This window comes from Miniopterus natalensis, chromosome 20 (assembly GCF_054644295.1).
Source record: "Miniopterus natalensis isolate mMinNat1 chromosome 20, mMinNat1.hap1, whole genome shotgun sequence".
Classification (NCBI taxonomy): Eukaryota; Metazoa; Chordata; class Mammalia; order Chiroptera; family Miniopteridae; genus Miniopterus; species Miniopterus natalensis.
Genome location: NC_142100.1, coordinates 16,367,127 through 16,395,107, shown reverse-complemented (window position 1 = coordinate 16,395,107; position 27,981 = coordinate 16,367,127). Strand labels below are relative to the sequence as shown.

Here is a 27,981-nt window from a genome sequence, read left to right as displayed (position 1 = left end):
TCTTCTGGCAACATTTCATTGACCAAAGCAATTCACACAGTTATATCTAACATCAGAGGGAATAGGCAGAGTTGTCCTACCAAGTGCCTGGAGGGAAGAGAGTGGAGACTCTGAGAGAGAGCAGCATTGACTAGCTGGGCAGCTTGAGAACCATCTAAGCATGGACAAGTCTTCTGAGCCTCAGTTTCCTCATCAGTGAAAGCAAAGGGAATGTGTACCCTTGGCGACTGTTGTAATAAATAGGACAGTGAATGTAAAATCGTGACTAGCACAGAGCCTGACCCAAAATAGATGCTTAACACCATGATAGGCTGCTGCACACCATGGAAAGACAGAGACAGGGCTCCACTGATGGGGATAAAGTTCCTTGGGAAGACTGGCAGCTCTGCTCCCTCCCATGAATAGGGTTTTTAGCTTTGTTTCCCCAAGAGTGATCAACAGGAACACCCTTAAAATAAAAAGGGTCTTTTAGATTTATTTGTAAAGTTAGGAAAGGGCAAGCTGGGGAGAAAACTGAGAAACTAGAAGGTAAGAAATCAAGAACATATGGATGGCAGCTTTGAAAAGGCATGGTACCTGTGCTGAGTCCCTCCCAGGTGCAGGAGGACAGAAAAGGCCTGTATTCTGGGATGTGTCCCAGGGAAGGGAAGGCCAATTCTGGGTAAGGAGGAAGCAAGCCGGGTCCCTTCCCCTAGTCTGCCAACCAAGGCACATGTGTCCCAGGGAAGGCAAGGCCAATTCTGGGTAAGGAGGAAGCAAGCTGGGTCCCTTCCCCTAGTCTGCCAGCCAGGGCACAAATGGCTCAGTTAACTAGCTCAAAGGGGCTGGATTATCCTGGGCTTCTCACTAGTTTTAAAACCTTCTCCTTAAGGCCAAAGGATTCTTTTGTTCAGTCTTCTCCTTTGAAGAAGAAAAACCTCTTCTGGAGGGTGACAGGCTCTGACATCCCTGCCTAGGAAACCAAGCCTCCTCCCAGCCCTCACAAGCTGTTCGCAACCTTGTCCCGGCTACCGGCTACCGGAGACAAGCTTTGGTGCTGAGTCAGTTTGGCTGCCTTCCAGCCAAGAACGCAGTGGAGACTGCAATGCAGAGGCCATTAAAAGAACTATTTTTAGGCCCCATTTCAATCTTATTCAGCACAGGCGGTGAGACTCAAAGCCTGAAGGTGGCCAGGCCAAGGAGGTGCTGGCAGGGAGAGTCCCAGGCAAGTAGGTCAGAGAAAAGACAAGGAGATCTCATTCTGTGGAGAGGAAAAAGCACCCAAAGGCTCATGCTGCTGCCCAAGGTGAAGAAGACAGAAGAGGGGGAGCTGCCCACAGAGAAAGGGGCGCTTCTGCATTATTTGAGGAGTCATCAATAAAAATGAGGGAAGTACAGCAACTTCCAAAGAGACTAGGGCAATGTGCACCTGGGAAGCTCATTAAAAATACACTTCCTCAAGCCCATCTTGAGTCAACTGAGCCCGAATATTAGAGTAGGGCATGGGGATCTGCATTTCTAGTTGGCTCCCAGGATGAGTGACTCATACATGTTGAAGTTCAAGGACCTCTGGGCTGGAGAGTTTCTACCTCAGGAATTCAAAGGAATGATGTAGGATGAAGGGAAAGAGGGACACAGGTAGTGGTGGTTCTCTAAGAGCCCTTCTCTCCTCACTGGCCTCAGGTTTCCATCTGTAAAATGAAGGGGCCTGCCAGGGCGAGGAGTCTCCCAGTGCTTCCTTAGAAAATCCTTGTCACTGGGTGCTCAGCAATCAGCTGTGAGGACAGGAGGATAACAGCTTTTATACCAGAGGTACTCTTAGAACAAATACACGTACATTGGGACCAAACTTCAAAGTATGTTGTAGGAGAAAATAAACCATTTGATTGGGACTATCATATAAATAAAATTTACATATATTGAAAATTGCTAAGAGCAATCTTAAAAGTTCTTATCACAGAAAAAACTACCTATGTGAGATAATGGTGTTAACTAACCTTATTGTGGTGATCATTGTGCAATATACAGAATATTAAATAATCACGTTGTACACCTTATACAATATCATATCTCAATAAAGCTGAAAAAAACTTATTTCATCCTGTAGCTAGCAAGCTTTATATTATACTTGCAACTAAAATATTTTTACATCTTTATATGACTTCTTAAAATGAGTAAAGAATAAAGAGAGTACTGATTTGGAGGAGTCTAGTTTTTCTGACAAACCTATCTGAGAACACTTGATGCCATCCTTCACTTTGTTCCACTTCTGCAGGATTACAAAAGAGATAATTTTGCAAACATTTTAGAAGGTGTTACCTATTTCTCCAGGACTTCTCTTAATCCTATGAGAGTCAAATCATTATTTCTGGAGGCACTTAGCCTGTCATCACCATGAAGATTCTCGGGTGCCACCTGGTCTCTCTCTGCCAGAGCTTCACTAGGTGGAAGCTCTGCATATGATTCTCCAAAATCACTCATCGACTTCATGAAATCCTGCAAGATTTACAATCATTCTTTGTGAATTTGTCTCCTATTTCCATTGCACTGTCAGACATTCATGACACCTAGCGATCAGAGAATGTGGCCGTCAGAAACACTGACAGGTCCAGTGGAAAGAGTGAGGGGAGGGACAGAAGAGCCTTGGCTTTTGTGCTATGCTGATTTGGTTTCCCCTGCCACCTCCTAATAGCAAGGACTTAGGATAATAGCTAGATAACGAGGACTTCCCAAAGCAGAACAAGTAAGGTGAGTGTGGCCAAGCAGGCAGCATCTCTCTGTAGTAGAATCAGAATCTTTTTGCTCTCTGCTTTTCTTGGCCACCTAGAGAAAGCCTATCCACAAATGCGCTTTCACGTGCTATGGCTCCTACTGGCCCTTAAAGACTGTGAAGCCACCCCCCTCCTCCCAAAGAGCCGCAAGACAAAGGCCACTTGGTCAGATGACACTTTAATCGGCTAGAAATATAAAACCTGTCTTTGGAGACTAGCAGGAGCCACATGTGGACCAGAGGAGAAAGCAGAGGCACAGCACTTAGGGCGGGAGACAACAGGCCAAGCAGGAGGTCAGCGATGGCTGAAGAATCCTTGAGGATGGTTATATTTAAATGGCTTCATTCTGCTGGGACCCCTGGAGAAACAGAATGAAGATCAGTTAATACCAAGCCCTTTGGGCTAATAGGATAAATGACACTTACCCGCACAGTACTATATAGCTGTTAGGGGGAAAAAAGAAATGTGTGAGAAAAGCGCACTGCAGAACAATATGTAAGGTTGTGATATCATTTTTGTAAAAATGTCTTTATATGCTTGCAAACGCATGAACACAGGCCTGGAAGGGCCCTCGCTGACAATGGGCACTTCTGGGGACAGGTAGGACATGGGCACCCTCACTTTTGAGTGTTTTTAACAACTGTTGATGGTTATTTCTATGTTTGACAACAAACATGGTTTAGTTCTATACTTTAAAAAATAAAGAAAACAGGGAGTAAACTATCTGCCCAACATTATTCCACCAGAAGGTAGCAGAGCCCAATTCAAGACCAGGTCTGAAGCCAAAGCCTTGATTGACCTTGTGAAGCTTAGGTGCTTCAGCTATCATCCTGGGCCCCCAGCAAAACTTCACACAGAGTCTTCTTCCACAAAGCTCCATAGTAACTGATGTCCAGGTAAAGGGCCTCTTTCATTCATCTATGACTGACATTCAGTGGTAATCACTAGGTAACACCCTGGATCTTCGTCTGAGTAAGGAGGGTGGGAGGGAGTGTGTGTGTCAGGGATTGTAGAGATGAGGAAAGAAAAGAGGTTTTAATTCCAACATCAAGGCAACCGCTTACCTAAGTGAGGGCTTATTCTGCCTGCACTGTGCTTGGCACTTTACATGCTCCATCTGGTTTAATTTCATCTTCCCAACCATACCCGAAGTGAACACTGTTTTACTAACAAGGAATCTGAAGCTCAAAGGCACTAAGTATAGACTCTAATTGCACAGGTAAGAGCAGCAATTTGAACCTACGTCTTTCTGGCCCCATATACCTCCCAAAACCAGAAGGGCACTGTCATCTGGGCAAGTCTAGGCATATGGCTCATGGAGAACCCAGAGCCTGAAGGTACCTACCCATCCTCTGTAAACTTTTTGTGCTGAATGTTGGGACTGAGTGTACTAAATAAAATTTGTTGCATTAAACAAAAATAAAGGCTCAGCCCGTTGGCCTGATCCCAATGGTCAGTTGGACTCTAGGCCAAGAACCTCACATCTCACCAGTCATGGAGTTAATTAGATCTTAGAGGCCAAAGCAGCACCTTCCCAGAATGCCCTCATAGGAGCTCAGCCTGGATAACGTACAAAGCACTTCAGAAAATGGGTCCTTTGGGAACCATTAGATAACAGAAAATAAACACTGGCCATGTGGAAGATCCCACCCTAGAAATGTGCTACAGCAGGCTGGGAGGGTGGGAAGAACTGAGGTATCACACAGACCCACTAGGGAGAGGAAATCCTAGCCACTAGCACCACCTCCTAGCAGCCACTTGGGGGTCAGAGCTGCTTATTATCAGATAGCATCACAAATCAGGCAGAGGTGCCAGACAGAGGCAGGATGATACTGGGGACAGCTTCCCCCAGCTGGGACTGGCTGCCTGCGAAGGTGAGGGGCAGGAAAGGCACATCTTAGACTGAGAGGGAACGGGGATGTCCCAATGAGAAACAGATTATGGCCCTTCCCCCCTCCCTACCAAGCAGTTGCCCAAAATGGGAGGGATGCCTGAGCAATGTGAACTCTGGAGTTTTGGAATGGACTCTAAGAGCATGAGTTAGGGGATGAAAGGGAGAGAGGACCCCAAAGCAAAAAGGAAAAGTACCTAGAAGTGCTATGAAAGCAGACATGCTAAATACCAAGCTGTCAGGACCTGCTGGCATTTTCTTAGCCCCTCTCTATGCTAGGAATCATTCTGGAAGCTTTATGTGAACAATCTCTAATTTATCATGAGCTAGAAGGTAATACTTGGCCTTTAGGAAATAGGCTCAGAGCTGAGGTGAGCTGAAGTGACTCTTCCAAGGTCACCCAGCTGGTGAGCAGCAAAGTAGAGATCTGCACCTGTGTTTGTCTTACGTCTAGGCTGGTTCATTTTGTAAAGCCCGAATGCCTACAGCTATGATTCTCATAGGCGTGTGAACACCCTAAGAAGAGTACAGCAGACTCAGGACTGGTGGAGGTATGAATAGATTAAAAAGCTTATTTGGATAGTACATAAAGTATAGAAAGTAAAATTCAACCAAATCCTCTTGGTTCATGTTTCAGTGCTGCTCACTCAGTGGGTGGTCCTTCTTCAGAGGGTGTTTGTGAAGAACAATTGGACCAGGCTGGTAGGAAAGGATGAGGGAAAAGTTTCAGGAAGGAGGAGGCCACAAGCTCTCCCCAGGAAACCCAGCAACAGGATTTTAATTTCCTCTGTGAACAGAGAGAAGTGTACCTGGGAGCAAGTATGACTTCTATGCCAGGCTCTGATCTCTGCCCCAAATCCCTGTGAGAGGCAGGACTGGGGGTCCCTGGCGCTTTGACCCCTCTCCTCACCTGAAAAGCCTCAGACACATCTTCTCCTGGGGAAACTCCTTGGGCCCCTCCACGCTGTCATCGTGGATCTCTGTCTCCAGGTAGACATCCAGCAGCACACACAGGCGCTGCAGCTGGTTGGTCAAGAGCTGATGGCCCGGCCGGGGCCCGCACAGCTCCTTGTAGCACACGTTGACCTCGCTCTCCATGGCCTACAGGGTGGGAAGGCCAGAAACTCAGCATAATCTTCACACTGCTGGGTGTGACAGCTCCACAAGAACTGCAGCTGGGCCTCTGCAGGAGCTGGCCCACAGCACACCAAGCCGGATGGACTGGACTGTCCTGAGGCTCCCCCTCAAAACAATGGGGTCTTCCAGATTCTGACCCATAACTTTCCCTGCCTTGCACACCCACAGCCAAGAAGAGGGAAGTGTGGAGAGAAGGAATCTCAGGCTGAGATCCAAGTCAGAAGGAGTTAGGTTTAAAAACGTGCTCCACAGCCTTAAGGCCACCATGGAATCAAATTAACAGGCATAATAATAATTACCAGTGGCAATGATCTCATACATCATCTCATTCCAGCAACCCTAAGCTTCTGAGTCAATTCATGTTTCCACAGAAGCCCAAGGCAACCACTTTTCAAGGCAGGTATTTATATTATCCCTAATTTATAAATGAGGTGAAACCTGTGGACCCCAAACTAGGTAACTGGTTGAGATGGGTCTAGGCTCTTTCCTCTGCTACATCATGCAGCCTCCAGTAAATTCTATAAATCCTGGCAGATACCTAGTCCTAGGAATTATGCCAGTGCCCAAGCCCTTAGCGGTGGCAGGTTTTGCCACAGCCTACCTCCCCAAAGGGACCTGCTCCCTGTTACCCCCAGCAGGTCCTTACCCGAATATTGTCATCATTGCTGTTGGTTTTCTCCCCTTTCCAGTTCAGACAGAGCTGGAAAATGGGTGGGATGGAGGAGTAGCCAGGGTTCAGCACCACAGCAGCCTGGAGTTTGGCTGAGAAGGGAAAGGAGGAAAAATCAGTTCTGGGACTGAACTTGTCAGCCCTGCACCATCCCCATTGGACCCCTAAGACTAGCTCTGATGTCCCATACTATTCCCAGTGCTTCAGGGCACATTCTGGTTCTAACCTTACTTTTATGTTTGTTCTGGAATCTCCAAAGTGGAACTGCCAGGTTGCAGAACGTGATGCCTGTGACTCTGGTCCCTCCAAGGAGGCAGAGATGCATGGACTCCCCAGAGTCTGGTCCACACTGGGTTTGCCTGAATTCTATTTGCTCCTCTGACAGAAGTTTGTTTTAACTGGCATTTCTTTATCTGCCAGCCAGCTAAAGATTTGCCCATGTAAAAGCTTACTACCTTTTTTTAGTAATAGTATGTATTAGCCATTATATCAGTCAAATATATCTCCTCTATTCTGTCCCTTTTACTTTTGGATATTTTGTTACGTAGCACTTGTTAACAGCCAACACTGGGTACTTTACTTCCAAGCGCTGTGCTAAGCTCTCTGCGCACTTTATTACACCCTAAGGATGACTCTGATGGGTGCCGCTATCATCCCCATCGTACATGTAAAGAAATAGGCTCTGATGGAAACTTCTTTAAAATCAAACAGATGCAATGCAGCTATGCTGGCTGGAATCAGAACTGCCTGATGTCAAAGCTGTGTTCATAATTATTACGTAAAATATTTGTATTTTTCAACATATTCTAGTGAAAGTCTGCCATTTTCAAAAGCATAACATTTATCCTCTCCACTGATGGGCTAAATATGCCTCCAAAAAGAGTATAGAAACTGCAGAGAGGGAGGAAGGTCCTGTCACCCTGCACTGCACAACCTGACAGGGACATGCCAGCCCTTCTGTGAAAGTGGGTAGAACAGATGTCCGGTTCTAGAGAGCAGTAAAACCAAGGGCTAGGAGCTCAGGGTCAGAGGTAAGACTGGGTTTGTGACTAAGCCTTGACTTCCTCACCTATAAAATGGGAATATTACCACTCCTAGGACTGTCACAAGGATTAAATGACATAAAGCACATATATGACCGTGTTGCAGAACAAGTCCTCACTGAACGGTGGCTCTCACATTCAGTACTATTTGCTAAGTCCCTGCAGCAGGATTCCAGAACTTTCCCTTCCCTTGGGCAACTCTCAGGAATGTTTTATTCTCAGCCACTCCCCTTGCCTAGAACCACTGTTACCAGAACAAATTACCTGTGCCCCTTTCCACGAGAGCCATGTAGTAGAGATTGGTGTCCCCGGCCAGTCCTGCCTCCACAATGTCTTTGGTGAAATGCAGCTCCTAGAAATCACCACAGACAAGTAATGAACTCCTGGCTCCTCTAAAACCTCCTGCCCTTCTGGTGGAGGAATGGGAACTGAAAGGAGACATGGGCCTGCGGTCCCCAGGACAGCAACAGTGACCTGTCACTCTTTTACCTACCGTGTAATCCTCATGGGCAATCGTCACCCATTTCACCAGGCGGGACACAACCTTTGCAGGGAAGAGGAACTGGCAATCACTAGTAACTGGTACAATGCCATGTTCTAAAAGAGAGCAAGACAGGTGGTGTCATAGGTAGAAATCAGGTGCCACAGCTAGGTAATTACCATCTTATAGAGGGCTCAAAGGGCCCTACCCAATGTTCAGGTACACCTGGCACTCAGTAGGTGCCCAGGTCAACATGTGCCAGGAATGTAGGCACACCAACCTGACTTCATCCAGGGCTATGTGCTTGTGGTCAGACCCAGCACCAGCATTCACGGTGCTTTATCCTTAATGCAAATAATGATAAGCAAAACAAGAACCCCCAGCAGCCAAAACCAATGACAGTGCCTCTGCAGCAGTGACTGTTAATTAGATCAATAGCCGGGAGGGTTGTGTTTTCATAGCTGACCTTGATGGAGGAAAAGATTGAAGTGTTCCGTGTCAGTTCCTCTAAGGGAAAAAGGCTGGAGAACTGCTCCAGCATAAATTCCTGCTGGCATTTCAATAAGCAAATATGCCAACACAGTAAACGTTGTCCAGGATGACAATCATCCAACCTTGAGACAAAACAAATTCAGCAATGCTGACAGGGAGAAAGGCCTGATGGACAAGCAATGCTGCCCTGGAGAGATCAGGGTCCACACGAAGCACTAGACTGAGCCAGAGGGGAAGGGTCTACAGATGGGTCCTGAAAACCCAATGTCTTTCCTGACAGTGACTGTTAGATCAGAAAGATCTTAATCTTTACTATCCTGCAAGTGCCTTGTACATACATAGTAAGCCTCTGACGAGTACGTACTGAATGAATAAATGAAAAGAAGCCCCCAATGGCCACCACTTTGGTCAATGGCCCTCAGCAGAATCACCTGGGAGCTTATGAAAAACAGAGGAGCTCAGCCTTACCCTGGAGGGTATTAGCTCAGTAGGTCTCAGGGGAAGGATGAGGGGTGGATCCCTGTACAGCTGTATTCAAAGAAGCTTAAGGTAGGCTCCATGAGCCATGAATTGGATTTCCACTATATATCTGCAGAAGGCACACCAGTCTGACACACACTAATTTAGGATGAGCTGCTCCTGACCAACTTGTGCCACCAGAAGGCTCTGTGAGTTGGAACAGCCTTGATGACCCTGAGGGGAGCTCAGATCTCTGCTTGGATGGGCCTGCAGCCCTTTCCAGTGGCCCTGACACCACCTCTGCTCAACAAAAGCCCAAAATCCAGCCCTCTTTAATTTGTCATCATGATTCAAGACAACTTAATGAAGGGCTAAGTTGTTTTTGTCCATGTTGTCTGAATGGCTCTCAAGCCACAGCCCTAACACGAGCTTACCCAGGGATGCAAACTGTTTGTGGAGGGCCAGGCGGGACTGCACTCTGGTCTTTAGCAGTTTCATGGTGGTCTCCATGTGGCTGGAGCTCAGTGAGTGGTCAGCAATCACCGTGTGCTGTGGATGACAGCAAGGGGCACACCTGAGTGCTCCTGATCCCTTCCTCCAGGCACTGCCTCTCTCCTACAACCTGCCTTCCAGTGGCAGCCAAGATCACTCATGCCCTGAGGCGGGCACCTTATGGGAAAGGCAGGGTTTACCTGCTATGACAGGCCAGATGCTGAGTCCCAGCAGGAACGACACAAGCTGCTGGGTTCTCAAGAGGCTGTGGCCAGGTCCTAAGAAAAGGAAAGCTTCTGCTAAGGTGCCAGATCCCCTGGGGCTCTGCTTACACTTCATTTTGGGGCTCTTTGTACACAAGATCAAGGGGCAGCAGAGCCTAGAGTTGTGCTGCACCCAGAGCAAGGACCCAAGTTATTTTGATCTAGAGGGTTTCTAGACTCAGGGAGAATGCAAAGGTACATAAACACTCGTAGGCTTTGGACATTTTAGTGTCCTGAGTGGAGGGAGGACAGATCATATCCTGAAGGGAAAGCATTCTGCTAGTTTAAAGCCCCCAAAAGCCATCAGAAGCCTTTATGGAGTCTGTATGGGTAGAAAGGAGGTAGAGTTCTCCAGCTAAGGAGACAGGATCAGTGTACACACCTGGGGCTGCTCTTTGGGGAAGTGGAGGCCACCCAGCTTCTGTACCCACAAATAGGGGTGACCCAGGTCAAGTACGTAGTCTCTCAAAGTCAGGATGCTGCATAAAAGAATAAAATGATTTTGTAAGTCGTTTCTACAATGGGTCCCAGGATATAGCCTTCCTCCCGTCCACCCTAAACAGGCCAGTACCCAGCCAGGCTGCCAGCAAAGCCTCTTGACTTCATCAGCTCCCTAATATAAATTTCATCCCTCCCATGTCCACTTTTCTCTTTTTCCCCACACAGCCCTTAATTTATAAGCAAATCTCAATAAAAACAAAGTACACATGATCTCCTTAGAGGTTTACCAATTTATAAAATATTTTTAAATGTTTTTAATCCTCAGAGAATTAAAATGTTAAATACTTTTATTATATCATGTTCCCCAAGTTTTGATCCACCCTTTCCCACCCGTCCATGAACTCCATTTGCCTCATAAGCAGGAAAGGTCACATGTTCCCTTCTCTAGATACAGCACTCTCTCCTTCCAGCACTTGTCCCCTTACCCTCTGAGAGGCTGCTGGCCCTACCAGCTCGCCAGCATTGGGTTTGAGCCCCCAGAGAAACTCAGAAGCAGAGAGGCTGAGAGAGGAGAAAACACTGCTGACTCACCCAACTTTATCAAACTGGTACTGATTGGCTGGATTTGGAGTTTTCTTTCCATGATCTCCAGGATACAAACAGCTCAGGACTGAGTCAGGAGATAGCAAGTCACTGGAAAGGGAGAAGACTGCAGTGAGAACGCTGTCCAACACCTAGTCTCGACTTGGGCATTTGGGGATGGTAATGTCGCCTCTCACTGATGATCAATGCCACCACTTATTGAATGCTTCCTGTGAGTCAGATGCTTTATATGAGGTCACTGGATCTTTATAACCCTATGAGGTTCAGAATATTATCATTTCCATTTTATAAAGGAGAAGCTCAAGGCTTTCAAAGGCGTGGCTTGTCCAAAATCACATTGCTAGTAAGTGGTGGAGCTGGGATTTGCAGTCTAATCAAAGATAGTACTCTTATCCACCAAATTAAAAAGAAATACCTACCCTTTCAAGGGTTATATGGTGACCAGGGCCTTACCTAAGGGGAACAAAGCCCCATGACACTGGAAATAGAAATAATCATAATTTTTATAGGAGTAGAGATTCATTTCTATCCCAGAAAGTGTGCAACTTTGGTGCTGTGTTTATCACTTTGACCAAATTTCATGCTACTCACAGAAAAGGTCCCCTTTGTATTCCCAGAAAAAGACATTACCACCTGCACTGGAGACAAGGTGACCCAGTGCTATAAGCAGATAGACAGCGACGCCACTGCCACCCACCTGGAACGGTCAGGGCTCAGACTGTAATTAAACGTGACAAGCAGAGGAGATTGGGGGAGGAGAGGATAATAGAGTAATCTGATCACAAAGGACAACAGGTCGCATTCTTTCCCTCAACCAGCAGAGTTCTCTATTTTTTCAGGAATAGCATCAGGAGCTACTCAAGCAGAAGAGCTGATCCTGCAGCTCTGAATCCCATCCTGCTGCTTTGAGACCCTGGCATGCTTTCGGGACTTAATACTGGGGCAGTGGCATCTTTTGGGTCTTCTCTGTTCTCTGTCTCTCCCAGAGTCTCTCTGTATGTGCCTGCCCCCGGCTCCTGCAAGGGTCTGCCCCTTTCACTGCCTCACGTGGAAAACTGGCTAGAAAATCAATACAAATTGCCAGTCTTTTGGCCAATATTTAGTGACTATTACTAATAGGTTGAATGACTGAATCAATCCAAATAAAAAAGAACAGCTAAAACTGCACACGAAAGGGTTTGTAACTGACAAAACTTTGACAGAAGAATCAAGTCTGTAACGTGTCTCTAGACAACTGACTTTGGTAAAAACAAGAGACATAAAAGGGGAAGCTATATATAGTTATGAAAATACAACACCAAAACAAAAAGCTATTCAATTAGTCAAACCTTTGTTATAAAATTTTAATGGAAAAGGGATTTTAAAAAAACCTTGGTAAAATAGAAATGGAAAATGATTAAAAATAGTTTAATGTCTTAATGAAAAATTAATGAATTAAAATGCCCCAATGGAGATCATTCTGGAAAAGAATTTCTTGAGGAAAATTCAGCAGGGCTGGTATAATTCTGACTAAAATGTCTATATTAACAACATTAATTCCCTAGCAAATTAATAGATCCTGGCAATAGTTATCAACATTGCTAACACTGCAAAAATAGACAGCCCTGGTCTCCTGATGGAAACCCAGTGTCTATGACTCAGTCCTGCCTGCCCCTGTCCCCCTCCAAAAAATCGAAATGGAATTTCATCAAGCCTCTAAATCTAACTACAATTTACACGAAATATATGGGGAAGGAGTAACCCATAAAATGGTACTGCAGGGATGCAATCATCAAAATCTAATCCTGGGGGAAACCTATAGAGCAAACAACACATTTCCTCAACAAATCAAAAGGTAGCAGAGACATTCAGATGAAAAGGAGCCTGAAAGAAGCTTCACCTAATTGCAACATATGAGAGATCCTGGGTCAAACCCAAACTGTAAAAACAAAACAAAACAACTAACAAAAAACACTTATGAGAAAAACAGGGAAACTTGAACTCTGACCGGTTATTGGGTGATATTAAGGAATTAAGAGTAATGCTATAATTACATTAAAAAAAAAAAAAGGAAATTATACAAAACCTGACACCAGGCTGGTGTCTCCAATAGCCAGAGCAGCCTGTAATTGAGCAAAGGCCTCTGGACTGGGAGTCTGGAGCTCTAGGCCTAGGGCTTCCATAACCATATGCCCACTGGACCTGTTTCTCCATCTGTACAATAAGGGGATGAGCTAGACAACAGCTGATGGCCCATAAAGATCCAATCCTGGTTTCAGGGTGTTTTCTTTTGTGTCTCCTCCTTCTTTGGGGGCCAGGGCCCACCTGGCAATGACAGTAGTACAGTACAGTGGTACACAGGTCTGTTTTCTCACCTTGTAGAGCTACTGTGAGAGTTAAATGAGTTGATGATGATAAACACAGCTGTCATTTCAAAGTGCTTCACTGTGCTAAACACCTGACCTAACTTTCACAAGCTCCCTCCCTAGAAGGGGATATTATAATCAACAACCACAGAATGGGGGGGAACTTGGCTAAAGGTGCACACAAGAGCTGTAAGTGGCAGACCTGGGACTTGCCAGAGTTTATAACCAGTCTGCAGCACTGCCCCCGTCACTGCACTTGCACAGCCTTAGGGAGGAGCTGGAGTTAATTAAGCATGCTCTGAGACCAGCTTGCAATCCTGTTAGGGCATCTGAGAGGTGAGTAGGCAGAATGCTTGTGACAAGGAGATCTGCCCTGGCCAAGGGCCTCCTGGAGCCCTAAAGCTGCTCACTGGACCAAGAGCTCTGGCTGCGCAGTGTGACTGGGTGCTCTGAAGAAGCCAGCCCTGGGCTCCCTCTGCTGGGGTCAGGTGGAAATGGGGTCAAGTTTATCCAGAGTGCCCATGGGTTGTCAAACACTCAGGGGCATGAACTATAAGTGCAGGGTAGAACATCAGGCAGTCATGAAAAGAGCCCTGCCCCATTAAGCACCAGATCTGTGCCTCCTTCAGTGGTCTTTCTATAGCTGACATGAGGACTCAGTGAGACCAGGTAAGGGCAGGGGAAGGTGTGTTCTTGTAAGTGGTGCTATTTCACCCTTAGGCCCTCTAGATCCTCCTCCCTTCTTCCTGCTTCTGGCTGTGGAACAAGACTGCCATGATCAAGGGCTTCCTAGGGATGCTCGACCTATGGCCATCGTTACTGTGCCTTTGCTCACCCTCTTCAAAAACCCCACAGGGCCCACCACAGTCCTCCTCCCACTGCCCAGGTAAGGACAATCTAGGATTAAGCTGAGCTATAAAGTGAAAATCTCAGCACCTTGTGAGAGAAAAAGAAAAGGGAAAGAGAGAGCAGCTTAAACCTGCCAACCTGACAATGTCTGCCAGATCCCATTTTTAAACTCACACTCTTTTCACTGGTTGTAAAAAGCTGGTACTCTGCCCCACCTGCTCAATTTGCAATATGCCGTAGTCACTTTCAGCATCTGCTATGTAGGAGGAGGACTTCACCAATCAAAGTTGGTGAATGCTTTCTAAATACCAGTGATGTACCAGGACTTCTAGGCCAACTGGACGTGACAGCAGAAGTCAAAGTAGCCACGAACCTCTCAGAGCCAGATGAGAAAGAAACTGAGAGCAGCTCAGAGCCAAGGTTCTCATCACAGCCCCCCCCTTGTCCCACTCTCAGCCACGCCTGCTCAGTACCCTGCACTGATGGGGGTGATCAGCTCCGTGGCAGTTGTCACTTTGGCTTTTACTGTCATGATGTTGAGGTTCATGAGATAGTAGAAAGTCAGATGAAGCACACTGTCATCTGGATGGGAAGAAAAAAAATGTATGAGTTAAACATAAGAGCAGAGCCAAAGTTTTATAGAAAGGGAAGTCAATAAGACTACGATATTTTACTATAAAAACAAAAACTCAATAGCAATTTAACATAGAGGGGAAAAAAGTGGTGTCTACAAATTCTTTGCTACTCTTCCCTCCAAAAGGTGGAGCTCCATTTCCCTCCCCTTGAGTGTGGGCTGGACTTTCAGACTCTGCTTCTAACAAACACAATATGAAAAGGGAGTGATTAAGTGATTCCCAAGTGGATCCAGGTTCACATCACCAATAATAAGACACAATGATACCATGTACCCCGATATGATGTGACAATGAAGACGCCTGTGACCTTCCTCTCCAAAATCCATAACCTCAGTCTAACCAGAAAAAAAATCCACCAAACCCAAATTGAGAGTTTTCCTACATACTAAATAAACCTTGTCTTCAGAAGTGTCAAGGTTTTGGAGGACAAGCAAAGACCAAGGAACTGTCACTGCCTGGTGAAGACTAAAGGGCATGATGACTAAATGCAATGTGGGATCTTGAACTGGATCTTGGAACAGAAAAAGGACATTAAAGGGAACACCAGGGAAACCTGAATAAATCCTGCAGTTTAGTTAACAGTGTTGTACCAATAAAATCAACATTGGCTTTGATAATTGTACTGTGGTTAAAAAAGATGTTGAAATTCAGGGAAGTCAGTAAAGCACCTATGGGAACTCAATGTATTATCATTACAATTCTTCTGAGTCTAAAATTACCTCAAAGCAAAATGCTTTTTAAAGGCAAAGAAAGGACCAGTGTGTAGAGTAATTTTCCATTTGTGTAAAAGATAAGGGGAGGAGAGAACAAATATACACTTGTATAATAGCTTCTAAATGCATAGACTATTTCTAGACCATACATAAGAAACATGTCACAACCGTTGTCCCTGGAAGTAAGACCAAGGACCAGAGTCTGGGAGTCTGGATGAGAGACTTATATTTGACTGACAACTCTTACACTGCTGAATGCTTTATCATGTGCTCCTTTATCCATACCAAACCAATTCCAAAACATATACTCTCTGCAGAACACAAAGTCCTACTTATTAAATTAAGCATGTTGGTCAAATTACTCAGAACCTGCATACTCTTGCAACTTGTTCTGTGTATCTGACTTTTAAAATTCAGAAAGAGGCGTAGTTTTATGCATCCTTTATGTCTCTCTCTGGTATGGTATGACTTAGGGGGGAAAAAAATCAAACAGATTCCATGCAAAACAATGAGGATAAATAGAGAAATATGAAACCAGATTCTGTTCTTGGGCAAAGAGGCCTCTGGCTTGCTGGACCTGTGCATCTGTGCCTGGCTGAACTCTCAAGTGCTATGGGATTCCCGGAACAAGGGGAGCCAGACCTTTGCACTTCAGGTCCAGCATGACAGACAGTGGGTGCCTCTTCAGCATCTCCTTGCGTTTGTCATCCAGCTGAACTCCCAGTGTGGGTCGCCGGCGTTTCTGGACAAAGGAAAGAATGAAAATGATGAGCACTGGTCATACAAATCTCTCCCTTCCTTCTCCCTACCGGCCAGGGCCTCAGCATTGCTGCCTGGGACCTGATGCTTCAGCTACTCAGTTGCAAGGCGCCCAGCAGCCCTTTCTTTCAAACCTTTCTTCTGCCTCTAGGAAGGATGGCACCTGCCAACCAGCAGGCCCCAGTGCAGCTGCTTGGCACGCCCACGAGAGGAAGCGGCTCTCACCGTGGTCTGCTCCTCCTCAGCATCCGAGTCGCTCTCGTCATCTGCAGCCACAGAAAAAAGGCATCTAGAGCGGAGGGGGCTCCCAATCTCCCTAAAGCACCTCAACCCAGGGCGTAAAGGGGCCCAGACTCTGCGTCATTTATAAATGTTTTTTTTAGAATAATAAATTAGTTTGTTCCTTCATAGTCAGTATAAAAAACATGGTGATGCAAGGAAAAAAGAAAAGAGAAATGACCCATAATCCCACCATCCATCTTCTAGTGTTGTAGTTTTTTTTTGATGTTATCCTATGGACCACAATCCCCTCCACTGGTAGTGGTGGTAGCAATAACAGTAATATAAATAACAATAGCAGCTCATGTAATTTGAGTGGTTGCTATGTGCTAAAGGATGATGCTAAGGGCTTTTGTATGCATGACCTTGTTTAATTCACATAATTCTACATGAGGTATTACTACCCTGTTTTGATGGGTGACTAAGCTGAGGCTCAGAAATGTTAAAGAGCTGCCCTGGAATCAGTGAGCTAGTGAGTGGCAGGGCTGAAATCCAAAGGCAGTGCTTTCCCTGTCTACCCCTGCACATGAAGTCAAGCTCTGTTAAACTCAACTAGTACAGTTAATTTCAAAGGAACAGCACTGCCCTTGGGTGGCGACTCAGTGTTCCTGGAACCAGCTACAGAAGACTTGGGGGAGGATCCTGACCAGCACATTACCTTGGGACTCCTCATGAGGCTTAAACAGAGCCTTGGCTTCATCCACACTGCCTTCGATCGCCACAGACAACGTCTTATCTGGGAGCAAGAAAAAGCTTTGTATGACGGCTGCTGGGGGAAGGAGCCAAGCTACACAGAAGGCCAGCTCTGGGACTGCATTTCTGCTGTCTGTCACAGCTCCTTACTGGCCAGGGGTGGGCAGACAAAAGCCCTTTCTCCAGATGAAGAGAAACAGGTGGGAAACTTAAGCCTTTTTTTTGCATCACTGACTGAGAACAAAGAACCCAAAGTGTAGATTCCTGGACAAGTATCACCTGAGACTAGTGGTGAACATCTCTCTTTTCAGGTTTATACCAAGGTACAGAAATCCCAACCTTGGGCCTAAAGCTATACAGTTCTCTTCCACCAACTGTCTTAAAGGTTCTCATGCAGAAGCCCATGACTGCCACACCCTGGAAACATCGGCTTTCACTTACGTGCTCATTCTCTATTCCGCCCTGCACCAAGCGCCTGGCTGGCACTGTCACATTTAACTGGGAGGCAGGAGGACAGTGGGCAGAAACTTGGACCCTGCAGTTCAGTCCTAGGCCTGAGTCATGGTTCCCATTCCCAAACATGTGACCTGGAAAGTTACGATGCAGCTCTGAGCCCCCATTTCTGCATTTATGAAAGCAGAATGTGACAAATGATAGCTGCCCAGTTGGATGGTGAGGTGATATCTATAATGAATGAGCAAATGCTTATAATTTTAATTATAAAATTATATTTTAAAAAACCTTACTCTCCCTGGCCGGTGTGGCCCAGTTGGTTGGAGCATTATCCCGTACACCCAAAGGTCACGTGTTTGATTCCCGATTAGGGCACATACCCAGGTTGCAGGTTCCCTAGTCAGTATGCAAGCAGAAGCAACCGACTGAAGCTTCTCTCTCACACTGATGTTTCTCTCTCTCCCTCTCCCTTCCTCTCTAAAATCAATGAAAACATATTAAAAAAAATTTAATCTTCACAACAACTCTATAGAAGCAATACTATTATTATACATTTTATGCATTTACAGATGAGAAAATTAAGGCTTAGAGAAGTTTGATACAATAGCCAGGAAATAGGTAAGCTAGGTCTATTCAACTTGAGCTTGGCATCAAGCTCAGGTCTATTCAAGACCACATCTATTCAAGTTGAGCTAGGCGTCTCAAGTAAAAAGCTAAGAGGCCTGTTCCATGCACCAGGCCTGACATCTTCCTGAGTGATGCCTGGACCTGCCTTTGTGGAGTCCTATGGGTGTAGGGCTGAGAGGTCAGACCACCACTCTTCCTGCTCCATTCAAAAGAGTATACAGATTAGATAGTCACAGAAGCCTGAAATGATTTGCCCAATGGTATTGAGGGATGGCAAACCTCCCCCAAGTGGCAGGTCACAGAGATAATATTCCCAGGTGGCTGACCACTACCCTCTTTCTCTGACAACCCTGCATGAACCATCACACCTTACTCCAAATAAGCTGGATGCCCCCATCAACCACTGGCAAACTTTTGAATTCAGTCTTGAAATTTTACAGTAAAATGAGAATGGAAACAGGCTGGGGTTTAAACACAAAAGAAAATTACTCACCCTGTCTAGGGGGCTGGGAGGATTTCATATGAGCTGACGATGGAAACAGGAGGGAGAACAAAGGCAAAGGAAAGGACCAGAAGGACCAAGAAGACATAAGAAGAGAGACAGTAATGTGTTGGTGTCTGTGGCTGGGAGGAAAGGCATGCACTGGTGGCGGTGGGGAAGAAAACTCTAGGTGCTGGGTGAAAGCTGCACTAGGGCAGGAGGCAGGGTCTCCAAAAACCTCTCAAAACCCTAGTGGAGTAAAGGGCTGCCCTTAAGTTTAATGAGGACACATCCTCTCACTGGGTAATTCACCATAATGACATGCAGCCTGTTTGGGGCATGGAAAAGCCTAGGACAGCTGGCTGAGACCTGTGTTCACCAAGCCCTTTCTCTGAAGCAGAGCAAGAGGCGCCGATCCACCTGCCAAGCGTGCTTTGGGCTGTCTGGGCAGTGCACCCAACAGTCGACCAGCCAGGCTCATCAAAGGCTCAAAGCCAACCGTCTGAAATACCCCTCAAGTTAGTTCAGCCTCAGGCCAGCTAGTCAAAACAGCCATGCTGGGCGACACAGAGGGAAGGCAGCATTTGTCACCTGAGGGCTCTGAGCAAGGCCTGGGAGCTTTCCTCAGCAGGCAGTGCTTCCAAATGACTCAATCAGCCACAGCTGCTGCTCCCACAGCCCCTCTTCCTCACCCGGCCCCCATACTTACCACAGGCCTGCCCATATGCAGTGGCCTGGACAAAGAGGACATAGAGGGGAGGTGGCAGGTGTCTGGCCGTCTCATATTGCTTGTGAGCCTGGTCAAAAGGCATGAACAGGTACTCTTGCACTGGGAGGGAAGCCTGCATGCAATAAAGGTAGGATTTTTATTTTTCCATTTTCGGCAGTCCACATACAAACATGTGGCTGCTTAGTTACCATATATAGTTTTTTATTTATGAAAGTGATATGTGATAAGCTAACAGAACTAACAAGTGGATAAAAGGTCAATATAAAAAGAATCAACTGTATCAGAACTTTCCCAGAGTGCTGGAGGAAATTTCTGTAAGTCAGTACAAATCACTTTACAGACCGAAATATATGCAGAGCATATTTTTTAACAGAAAAATTAAGTACAATCCAAACTCTTCGTTTCCATTTTCTTTTTGTCTCATTATAAAATGCGACTAAGGATATTTCTGTTAACAATTCTAATTCTATGCCTAGAGTTGAAGGGAGGAAATGTAGATCTTGCCAAATCCAGGAAAGAGAATTTATAATTTCTCCAGGGTCCTTTTGCAAAGTTCCTTTATATTAACCACTTACCCTGCTTCATAAAACTATAAGGATTTTAGACCAAATCTGGCTTCACAAAGAAAACAAAATCAGGTCACCTATATAGAAAGACATTACACTTTACAGGTAAAGTGGGGACTTTTCCTCCTAGGGTACCTAATGGCTTTCAAATACAAGTAAAGTTCTTTTCAGAGTGAGTAGATCTGCTGAGGATCTGCCCCTGAGGTACAGTTAGGGGGATCTAATAGACATCCGCAGAAGCATGCCTGGAGACTTCGGGGGCTATGCAGGGGGTAAACTAAAGAATTTGCAAAAGTGTTTTATCCGGATGAGGCTCTGGGTGAAAAGAAAATGCCTCAAGTAAATTTGTGTATATGTTCCTGAATCCACCTGGCCAGCTTTCTTCTTCTCAGGGTGAAACTTTATCGTATCAGCTGGGTAGGATTCAGCCAGGACCATCCTACACTGTACTCTAACACAGATTAGGGTAACACCCAAAGGGAGACATGGCTGCTGGAGTGGGGGCCCAGGGGAGGCCCACACCTGCATGATGCTGTTCAGGCGAGGCTGGAGGCTGCTCAGGTACTCCTTCTTCACCTCAATCTCCTTAAGGATCTTCTCCTTGTTGGACAGGCACTCTCGGTACTTCTCCGCCAACCTGTTGGGAAAGGACAGAGCACTGTCACCAGATGCTTTCCAGGGATATCCTGACATACCTGCTCACTGTCCAAGTCCACCTAATAATAGCAGACATGATGAACTAATGTTTACCTACCACTTACTATGTGCCAGGCACTTTGAAGGACTCTTTATAAGCATTACTGCATTTAATCCTTATAAAAACACTGGAAGACAGGGACTCTTATCTCCAAAGGAGGAAATGAAGGCTCATGGAGGGAGGTAACTTGCCCAACGTCATCCAGTTAAGAGCAAGCACAGAGCTGGGCTCTGAATCCATGTCTGCCTGGCTCTGGAGGCTCTGTCCATAACCTCTAGGGAATACCCCTGTGCCGGCATCTGCTCCATTTCTTGCCTCTGGAAGCCAAGACCCAAACTTTCACAAACATGTGGACCTAACAGCTACAGGACCCAAATGAGACCACAGAGTGGCCTGAGTGGGGCAGGGTGGGGAGGATGCCGGACCAATGCCACAGGAATGCAACACTCATAGTTTAGCCTGTGCCCGGGGCACAAGGAAGTGACAGGCCAACTCCATCTGCTAAAAATTGACATGCATTCCCTAATGATCAGACTTAGTGCTTATTAAATTCATAATGTGCACCAAAGGCACAGAATATCTTCTATAACAGAAAAAGGCAAGGAATAAAAACAGCTGCTTCTCCAATGAAAAACAGAACAGATGTGCCAACTATCAGGTGTGAATTAATCACAAAATAGGATTTGGTCTTAGAGACTATTCTACTGGTTGCACAGAGCTTTGCTGTCTGATTGTGGATCATAACCAAGTACTGTCCCCTGTGGGACAGTACTGCACAGGTCCGTGTCTGCACAGGTTAACAAGGTCAGATAAGAGGAAACGCTACCTTTTCCGCTGCTCCAGCTCCCAATCCAGACGTGCAAGGGTTTGCTGGTGAGGGTCTCCCATGGTGATTTCAGCCTTGCTGATATCTGGAGGAGCCTCTTTATAAAACTCCTCTAAACTGACCAGATCAATTTCTTCATGCTTTGACCTACAGACAAAAACAAATGTCAAACTGTTGTTCTTAGGAACCCAAACGGGCTTAAGTAGGCCCACAGTTCCTCCCCATGTATGCCCACTTAGCCCAGGTCTACAGCTACTCAGGGACATGGAATCCAGTCTTCTCAGCAAATGCTTATTAGATGTTTCAGTTGAAGAGAGGTAGTTGGTGACATGCCACAGGATACTTATCCATGCTGTCCAACCTTTTTATCCATGAATTAGCTAAAGACCTGGAAGGGATGCTTATTACACTTACAGATGTCTCCAAGCTGAGCAAGGGAGCTAAGAGCTTAAAAGGTCAAATGAAAACACTATAGTCTAGACATAGAATGTCAGGTTAAAACCAAGAAATATCATTTAACGCAAGGGTCTACATTTTAAAGTTCATAACATTAACTGTATAAGCACGGGATGCGGAAGATCTAGCATGGCATAACCAGAGAAGAAGATCTAGAGGCTTTAATTGTTGCATGTATAGTGACACATGTGTATAAAAGAAATCCAATACGATTTCCTGCATTAACATAGTAGTGGACAGGTCATGAACAAATGATGTAAAAGTAAGAGCAGCTACCATAGATTAAGCACCCACTGTATGTCATCCTTGCCTCCCTTAATTCTCACAATAACTGTGAAACAGGAATGTTTATCTTTATTTTTCAAATGAGATGGAGGCTTCCAGAGTTGAGCAGTTTTCTCAAGGTCACACACAGCTAGTAAGTGGCAGAGCTGAGATCTGAATTCAGGCTGTCCCACTCCAGGGCCCACTGTGGCCATTGTCCACTCCATGGGCCCAGTTTGGCTGTATTTTGGGTTTGTCAGCTTTCATCTGAGCAATGGTTACATGTTGGGGCATCACAGTCTTTTACTTTGTTTTTATACCTTTTTTATTTTTAAATAATTTAAGACACACAAAATGTTTCAAAAAAAGCACTGAGAGTTTATTTCTTCCATGTACCCTTCCTTTGGGTACAAAGTCAAAATCAGGAAGGTGACAATGGTACAACACTAATTAACTCAGATACAGACCTCATGTGGATTTCACCTCTATATATTTAAGTATTATTATGTGATGAATTTGTGGAGTAGATAAAGATGCCTCTCAAAAATCAGCATTATCGCCCTGCCAGCGTAGCTCAGTGGTTGAGCGTCGACCCAAGAACCAGAAGATCGTGATTTGATTCCTGGTCAGGACACATGCCCGGGTTGTGGACTTGATCCCCAGTAGGGGGCATGCAGGAGACAGCTGATCAATGACTCTCATCACTGATGTTTCTCTCTCTCTCTCCCTTCCTCTCTCTAAAATCAATAAAAGCGTATTTTAAAAATCAGCATCATTAAAAATACAATAGACCAATGTCTAATGTGCCCACACACCCCAAGTTTATTACAAATAAAACCTTTCAGTTTGCTCAAATAGGTCGGACCAAGCAAGAACATTCCCTTCCCTTCTTCTACTCCTTCCTCCCTTCCAATCAGTTGGATTTGCCAAGAGGCATTATTACATTTTAAAAATAACACTGCCAAACTCCAGTTTGTTCACCTGAAGGCAACTAAGTTGCAAAAAATTCAGGTTCCAATTCATTTGCAAAAATGAATTGCTGGTTTGAATAAAAAAAAAAAAAAAATTGTTGGGCTCTAGTTAGTTTGGCTCAGTGGTTAGAGCGTTGGCCTGCAGATTGAAGGGTTGTGGGTTTGGTTCCGGTCAAGGGCACAGACCCCGGTGCCAAGCTTGATCCCTGGGCCCTGTCAGGGCACGTGTGAGAGGCCACCAATTGATGTGTCTCTCTCACATTGATGATTCTCTTTCCCTGTCTCTCCCTGTACCCTTCCACTCTCTCTAAAAAAAAACCTATGGGAAAAAGATCCTTGGGTGAGGATTAGCCAAAAAAAAAAAGAAAAAAAAGAATTGTTGGAACTTTAGAGATGAAAACTGGGCCAAAAGGTTAAAAGGACATGATTGGAAGTGAGTTGCTCCCGTACAAGGTGCCCAAGAATCAAACTGGTAATTAATGTAAAGGCCCCTAGAAAGGAGAGACAATTACTTTTGACCAGGTACAGAGCTCAATACTCAAAGAGGTCAGACAGGCTTCTGAGTTTCCTTGTGCAGTCTGAAACTACTGCTTCCAAATTTCCCAAAGTGATCTCACTGTCCTCCCAGGTCCTACAGTCTCCATAATCATCTGATTTCTTTTTAAAGAGACTAGCTCACACAGAGCTACATAGGAAAAAGCCATTACCAACAGATCACCTCGCCAAAGCCCTGTCCTCCAAAACTCACTTAAACTCCAGACATTTGGTGATCTCCTTCTGTAGGTGCATCACCTCATACAACAGGTTCTGGAGCTGCAGGTGATAGGCGTCTACTTTCTGCTTGGCCTGAAAGGAGAAGGTCAGAGGTGGTGAGTGGGGCAAGTCAGGTGGGGTGGGGCAGAGCAGAGCACAGTGGCAGCAACCTCAGAAAAAAGGGTAAAGGGGCTTGAGAAGGGGACAAGGAGGAGGGAGAAGGAGGGGTAAACTTCTCAACTCCTACCTCGTGGGTCTGATCTCTTCCTTTCTTCAACCTGATGTGGGCTAATCGGTTCAGCTTCTTTAGAGTCATGAAATGCACACAGCTCTGGATCCTGCGGTCTTCAATCTCACCTGCCTGTGGGCAAAGAGGACCTGGTAAACACCTCGATAATGGGTGCTGGCTCAGCTTCCTTCAGCTCCAAAATAAGACACTGACTGTACAGGGGAAATGTTTAAGATTCTCAGGGGGAAAAAGGAAGTTCGGCTTTGACCAAAGAAATAGGCAGGCATTGAACATAGAGCAAGTATCTGGTGCTACATGCTGCGCACATAGGTCCAAATAACAGCAACGCCCTGCCACACATCTGACCTCTATCAACAGCACTGCAGAATAATTTAAATGAAAATAGCAGAATTACAGCTGTAAGGCTTGACTACCTTAAAGAGGTAAGATTTAATAACCTCAACAATATTGGCCAGTATACACACAAATAAGTGAGATTCCTGGAAAAATACGGGTTGTTTTGCTTTGTTTTGAACTTATCCAACTAGTTTGTAGTCACACTGTTTAGTTTCTCTGCCCAGAAGCCTTGTATATTCATTTAGTATTAATAATTTCATTTTTGGTCTCTACGATTTACTTGTACATATCCATCCTTGTAACAGCAAGGGAATTTACATGTGCTGTCATTTCTTAACTCCCAGCAAATTGCTCAGCACTTAATAAATATTAGTTGGGTAAATTATCACATTATAGTAATGGAAAAAATTAATTATCCTGTACTTTCATTACTGTAATTGGCGATTGGGTGGTGACGAGAAGTTCCAATAAATTAACAAACAGGTCTCCAGAGCCCCCAGGCTCCAACTACCTACTCACAGCTAGGACAGGAGACCAAGATCAGGAAGGGCTCACTCTAGTAGGTACAAAACAGGCCCATCCGTGCAGACCCACCAAGTTCATGTTCGTTCAGTCCACTCCTTACCACATCCTTGCCTCCCCTGCTCTTCAGGTCCTGGATCTCAGCCATGAGTCTCTGCAACTCCTGGCACGTGTACTTGTACAGTTCATAGTCTCTTCCAGGGTCCCGCAGGTCCACCTCAGCCTCCTCACTGTAGTATTTACCTTCCTGTGGAGGCAAGGATACAGGCCTTGAGTAGAGAGTAAAAGTCTCCCAGTCAGGACCAGGGACATGGGCTGAGATCAGTAATGAAGCCTGAAAGCAGATCCACAAAGGGTCTGGTCCTCAAATCAACTGTTTTTCTGCTTTTCAAAATGAAAAATAATTCCTCCCTTCTGATATAAAGTATTGATGCTTAGTGAATGGCCTGTAATTTCACCTCCTAGCCAGAAATACTGTTAATACTGTGGGTAAATACAAATTTTATTTTCTAACAAAATGAAATCATATTGTCCATGCTGTTTAATGCAATTTTCCATCCCAGTAAGTACAGTTCTCCATCAAAATGGTTGCTTGATAAACAATCTACAATAAAGATAAACCAGAATTAATTTAACAAAGTTCCTATAGATGGGTGTTCAGATGGTCAAATCAAGTTTTTAGCAATGACTAAAATATCATAATTGGTTTCCTACCCTTTGGAGTAAACAGAACACATCTCTTTAATAGAATGTTAATAATACTGTATTGCATATTTGAAAGCTGCTACGAGGGTAGATCTTAAAAGTTCTCATTTATAAGAAAAAAAAATTTTGTAACTATGTATGGTGACAGAGGTTAACTAAACTTACTGTGGTGCATTTCACAATATATCAAATAATGAATCATTTTACTGTATACTTGAAACTAACATGTTAATATGTCAGTTATACCTCAATTAAAAAAAGAGTCAGGATCAATGCCCCCAAAAAGATAAGCCTCTTCATCAATTTTGATTTCCTAAATCTGAGGAAAGTTTCGTTTTTTATTTAAATTTGAGCTAGTATGTTTCCCTATTCTAGTTTTAAAAACAAACAAAAGACATAACCAACCAAATAATCAAAACAGCTAAGTAATAAATCAGCTTGACAGATTTAAGAACAGAGAAATAGCAAAAGGAGAAGCTGCTGACCACATGAGCTCTCAGACCACAGAAGAGGTTTTGCAGGTAGATGGTCTGATACTATCTCAGTAGTAGACCAGGAATGCCACATCTCCAAAGTACAAGTAGCATGCTGCAGATGGACTGCCTTCTGATCATCAGGAAAAACTGGAAACACACACCATACTCAAATGCATTCTTTATTTAGTCACTAAGCATGTCCAATATAGGCTTGTTGGCCTTGGGATGCTGCAGCTACAACTGATATGGATACTCAGGCTTTGTAGAGCCAAGTGAATTCTGGGTCCCTTGTTAAACAGAGGCCACCTGGGAGGTTGTCCCCGTGACCCTCAGGTGCTATAAACACACAGCCAGGTGCCTGGCCACAAGCTGTAATTTCTCAGTAGCATGGCAGCCCTGGCTAAACTCACCTGCTCAGTGTCAGAACGATTGCGCTTCCCTTCAGCTGGAGCTCCATCACTTCGAATCACTTTGGGCTTCCTTTTTTTGCTCGATTCTGATGACATGGTTGTTTGGTGAGGTCAGGAAGAAATAGAGACCTGCTAAGAGGCGAAAGGTTTTTAGATTTTCCAGAGTTGAAACTGGAGATTTTCCTGGAGTCATAACACTTAAGTCTAACTAGCAGTTCTGGTCATTTACACTCTTGGTAACTCAAGAAAGGACTCAACTCTTCAGCCCTGGTCGGGTGGTTCAGTTGGTTGGAGCGTCGTCCGATACACCAAAAGGTTGCAGGTTCAATTTCCATCAAGGCACATACCTAGGTTGCAGGCTCAATCCCCCGTCAGGTGTAGTACGGGAGGCAACTGATCGATGTTTCTCTCTCACACTGATGTCTCTTTCTCTTCCTTCCTCTCTCTAAACATATCCTCAGGTGAGGATTAAAAAAAAAAGAAAGACGACCCACCAAAACTGCAGTTAAATCCTCTGTAAAAAGGGGGAGGGGGGGAAGCATCCCTCATCCTGTCCAAAATGAACTCCACTGCACCACTGACCAAACTCCTCAGCCTGGCACATACGCACATTACCAATAATACTGATTGATTACTGTGTGCTAGACCTTAATCTAAGCACTTTATGAGTATGTTCTCTTTTATCTTTATACAAACCTTTTAGATAACAACAAGTACTGTTTTATAGATGATACTGAGGATCAGAAAGGTGAATGCCTTGCCCAAGCTTACATAGCTTATATGCGGAAGCTTGGGTCCATTTTATGTCACATCAGTGCTCTTAACAACTACATTATTGTGCCTCCTAGCCTTGCCACCATCTCATCTGGAAATGCCGTCAACTCCCTAGTTAACACTAAAATTTAAAAGAACAGAGCCTACATTACATGAAGCTCTAGGATCACAAAGCATCCTTCCTCTGCTGTATCTCCTGATTGTCACCACGGTCCCCTGAGGTAGGCAGCACTATTCCCCTTACCCCAACAAATCTGTCACAGCAATTATTGGGGGAGCCAATAGCTCACAGTAGTAGACTCAGAGAAGCCCTAAGTTGGAGTCTCCAATCTACTATTCTATGGCTGAATTCTAGGACAAGTCACTGTACTTTTCTCTGTGCCTGTTTCCTCACAGATCAAATGAGAATAAAAGTCTATACCTCTGGGGTTGTTGTGAATATTAACATAGGAATGTCCTCCACTGGGTAAGGTGATGAAGATGATTTAGGAGTGGGGCTTTAGGCGGTACATGTGTGATCTTAAATGATGTTGAACACCTGGGGAGAAAGTTAATCTCTTCAATTCTCTTTAGAAACTTCTGATTGCTTCAAGGAGAGTATCATTTCCCTAGTTTAACATCTGTGAACACCAGTGCTCCTTTGTTAACAAAAGGACTCTATCTCAGAGCCTTAGACAATGAGATCTAGG

At 45.0% G+C, this 27,981-nt stretch overlaps 1 protein-coding gene across 4 annotated transcripts; it reads right to left on the bottom strand.

Moving 5' to 3' along the window:
- Window positions 1-630: 630 nt before the first annotated feature.
- THOC5 (THO complex subunit 5) lies at window positions 631-27,098 on the bottom strand. Of its 4 annotated transcripts, none has more exons than XR_001602133.2 (20): window positions 26,519-26,987; window positions 25,031-25,174; window positions 24,067-24,180; window positions 23,815-23,912; window positions 21,376-21,522; window positions 20,375-20,489; window positions 19,266-19,398; window positions 16,961-17,038; window positions 16,249-16,289; window positions 15,907-16,006; window positions 14,390-14,498; window positions 10,711-10,812; window positions 10,061-10,157; window positions 9,358-9,472; window positions 7,985-8,088; window positions 7,756-7,843; window positions 6,425-6,540; window positions 5,552-5,742; window positions 2,952-3,108; window positions 631-2,475 (listed from the first exon to the last, which is right to left on the bottom strand). XR_001602133.2 is itself a non-coding variant. In XM_087828502.1 (20 exons), the coding sequence occupies exons 1-20, from the start codon at window positions 26,612-26,614 to the stop codon at window positions 3,045-3,047; spliced, it is 2,085 nt and encodes a 694-aa protein (XP_087684628.1). In that variant the 5' UTR covers window positions 26,615-27,098; the 3' UTR covers window positions 2,913-3,044. The 4 variants fall into 4 exon arrangements, 3 of the variants coding, with proteins under 3 accessions (XP_087684628.1, XP_087684627.1, XP_016054083.1); XM_087828502.1 differs by lacking the exon at window positions 631-2,475 and adding an exon at window positions 18,569-18,601 and having other exon boundaries at window positions 2,913-3,108; window positions 26,519-27,098; XM_087828501.1 differs by lacking the exon at window positions 631-2,475 and having other exon boundaries at window positions 2,913-3,108; window positions 26,519-26,986.
- Window positions 27,099-27,981: the final 883 nt, after the last annotated feature.